This window comes from Rutidosis leptorrhynchoides, chromosome 2, assembly GCF_046630445.1.
Source record: "Rutidosis leptorrhynchoides isolate AG116_Rl617_1_P2 chromosome 2, CSIRO_AGI_Rlap_v1, whole genome shotgun sequence".
Classification (NCBI taxonomy): domain Eukaryota; kingdom Viridiplantae; phylum Streptophyta; class Magnoliopsida; order Asterales; family Asteraceae; genus Rutidosis; species Rutidosis leptorrhynchoides.
The window spans coordinates 491,333,150-491,336,867 of record NC_092334.1 but is presented as its reverse complement, the minus strand read 5'-3'; the positions used below and the strand labels follow the sequence as shown (position 1 = coordinate 491,336,867).

General features: G+C 29.6%; 1 protein-coding gene across 1 annotated transcript; it reads right to left on the bottom strand.

Moving 5' to 3' along the window:
- Positions 1-1,087: 1,087 nt before the first annotated feature.
- Positions 1,088-1,657, bottom strand: LOC139889466 (uncharacterized). Its single transcript, XM_071872418.1, has one exon. The coding sequence runs from the start codon at positions 1,655-1,657 to the stop codon at positions 1,088-1,090; it is 570 nt and encodes a 189-aa protein (XP_071728519.1).
- Between the last annotated feature and the right edge of the window lie 2,061 nt (positions 1,658-3,718).

Here is a 3,718-nt window from a genome sequence, read left to right as displayed (position 1 = left end):
AATAACAATAGTATAATAATGATAATTATAATTATAATTATAATTATAATTATAATAATAAAAAATAATATTTATATTTTTAATAATAATTATTTGTAATAACAAATGACTATTGAAATTTTAAAAAAAATTAAAATACAATTATTATATGAAGGTTGTACAAAATGTTTGAAAGTTTGTACATATAGTCATGAGGATGTTTTATCATCAAGTTGTACATAATACTTCAAATATTGTACATATGGTCATTGAGGTGTTTGACCAAAAAGTTGTACATAATGATTCAAATATTGTACATATGATCATGGGGCGTTTTATCATAAGATTGTACATAATGCTTCATATATTATACAATTAACATGCTAATATTTTTATTAAATACAATTAATTATTTTAATGACATCATCATGAGGGGCTAAGAATTTTTCTCTTTGTTTTTTAATTTTTTTTAAGCTTGAAAAATCCTTATTTATGAAATCATCATTTTAGAGATTTATATAATATTATAGATATTAAATTTTTTGATTAGCGAGAAACCTCCTAAGTTTATTTTATTATTGTTATTTTTTGGTTTTTATCTATTTTTTTTTTAGTTAAAAATGATTTTCCTACAAAGCTTCAACAAACTATAAAAAGAGTCCAACAAATACCTAGATGATCTTGTGAGTTGAGAAATAGCAAAATGACAACCTTCTCATATAATTTTTTTTCTGAAAAGCAAGAAAATTATATCATTAAATCACAACGAATGTACACATGAATCGAATAGGCAATAGCCAAAATGAAAGCTAAGCCAAAAACACGAAAACAAAGGGCGCGGAGATTGCAACCCACACAAACTATCTATCTAAATATATAGATGGGTTTACAAGCCAATTTTGCCAATCGATACATTTCTCATATAATATACTCCGTACATAATATATATAATGTATTTTTTTTGGGTAAAGGGTTACCCCAGTGAACTTTTAATAGATATAATAAAAGAAAGAGAACAATGAGGAACAATGTTACAAGCGCGCCTTGCAACAAAAAAAAAAAAGCTCAAACAAGAGCCACAACCCAATCAAACAACCAAACGACTAAATTAAGGGAGCTGCCATGCGATCTTCAACTCCTTTACTTGTCGTGACTCCTTAAACCGTACCGAAAGCAATTTAATGCGAACAGTAGAGACTATATCATCGTATAAGCGAGCTGGACTTCTTTTTAAACCCTTAAACAACCTACGATTGCGTTCTTGCCAAATATAATAGATAGTAGCGGCATACATCAGTTTAGCATTTGCACTATTGAGACTAGCTATAGGAGATATTATACCTGGAAAATCCTTCCAGTTAAAACTCCAAAAAGGCAACTTAATGACCTGCTGCGCCTTTCTCCACACTTCATTCGAAAACGGACAATCAAAGAATAAATGGTTATGCGAGTCGGGACACGAGTTACATAACGAGCATAATAAAATTTGTGTGTCATTCACTTCCCACGTTTGCAACTTGTCTTGAGTTTTAAGCTTCTCACGTAAAACAAGCCACACCACAAAAGCATGACGGGGCACACATTGAGTAAACCATACAATGTGAAACCATGAAACTGGTTGCGATCTTGGCCGTATAGAGTTACGCCATACTAACAGAGAAATCATACAACTTACCATCTTCATCTTTCCATTTCAATGAATCACTCGTTGTAGTCAGATTCGGGTCAGCAATCATGTGGAGTTGAGGATATTTAATATAACAAGCTAAAGGCCAATTCCATTCATCTTCTACTACAATGTCGCATACTCGGTTATGTTTATTGAATCATGCTCCATGAATATCTCGCCATGAAATAAAGGTCTGTATAGGACACAAGTTGTGCCATACATCAAACCAAGCTAAGGCACTTTGGCCATCACCAATAACATAATATATATGTTGTCGAATAATGGTTCTAGCATTTAAAAGCATGCGCCAACTCCAAGAAACATCAGGTTTAACCGGCACTTCCCAAAAGCTATGATTCGAGAGATAATAGGCATGAATCCACTTCACCCATAGGAAATCCTTATTTTCCAATATACGCCAAATGTGGGTGGACATCAAAGCAACATTCCACCATTTAAGACTCTTTATGCTAAGGCCTCCTTCATCCTTTGGCAAACACACATCATTCCATTTAACCTTGGATTTACCCTTCTTCATAACACCTTGGCACCATAAAAACCCCCGAAGAAGCTTCTCAATTTCTTTTATAATTGCATCGGGAAGGATAAAGACGGAAGCCCCATAAACTTGCATTGAAGTAAGAACCGATATAATCAGTTGCACCCTCCCTGCAAATTGTGATGACCCGGGAATTTCCGACCAAATTTAAACTTAGTCTTTATATGTTTCCGACACGATATGCAAAGTCTGTAATGTTGAGTCTCGAAAACTTTGGAACAGTTACATGGATGCATTTGCCCTTTTGACCATTCCCGACGATTCACGAACAACTAATTGTAAATAATTATGTATATATATATATATATATATATATATATATATATATATATATAGGTGTGTGTGTATATATTAATTCGTATTAATATAATATCAATTAATCTTGTGATTTAAACATGTAAAGTAATTTACAAGATAATAAGATATTATTAAAATAAATATATAAATGTATATATATGAATTCTATACACAATTAATAATATATGTATGTGTAATATATCTAATGTATATAAATATTAAATATTCAAATGTGTTATTATAAGTATTACATAACTAATAAAATGTAATATTATTGTATTAAATTTAATTATGAGATAGAATATAATTGTTATATTACTTTCATTATTAATATTGATACCAGTATTATTAATAGTATTAACTTAATATATATATATATATATATATATATATATATATATATATATATATATATATATATATATGAGATTTAATAAATTGTTATATAAATATTAATATTATTACTAGTTTTGCTATTATTATTAATATTAATATTTATATTAAAGATTAATGTTGTAATATTAACGATATTATGATTAAGATTATGGTTCCTTATATAAATTGCAAATACAAATATAAAGAGACCGATATAGTTGGATACAGATATAAACATACATATATATTATGATACATATCACTATCTGACTACTAGTTTTCTTCTTTTCAGACTAACCCGTGAACCAAATCAAAATCCAATCTTCGATCAATCATTGTACTGCATAAGTTCAATCATTCACATTCACACGTTATATTCTAAATTACATTACAATTACTATTTGCAACTGTGTATAATTGATTGATTGAGAATTATGAGATTACTTTACCATATCTTATATTCTATCTAATCTAATGGTCTATAACTAGATATACATATGCATACTAGAGATATATGAAGCCTCTATCATCAAATAACCACCTCTATCTTTCTTTTCTATCCAAACATCCACCTAATTTCCTTGCGTTTCTACTTCCACATTCAGCATACAATTAATACGGTGATGAAACCGAGTAAGTTGTTAAAACCCATCTCTATTATATTTTTATTCCTGTTCGAATGACCACCACGAACTACCTTCATCACCTTCCATCACTATCACCACCACCTCACAATCATCACAAACCGTTAGACTAGATTGAAAGGTTTCGATTCTATATTTACACCAAAACAACTCCATAGCTACCTCACGAATCACCATCATGATTCAATAGTAAAA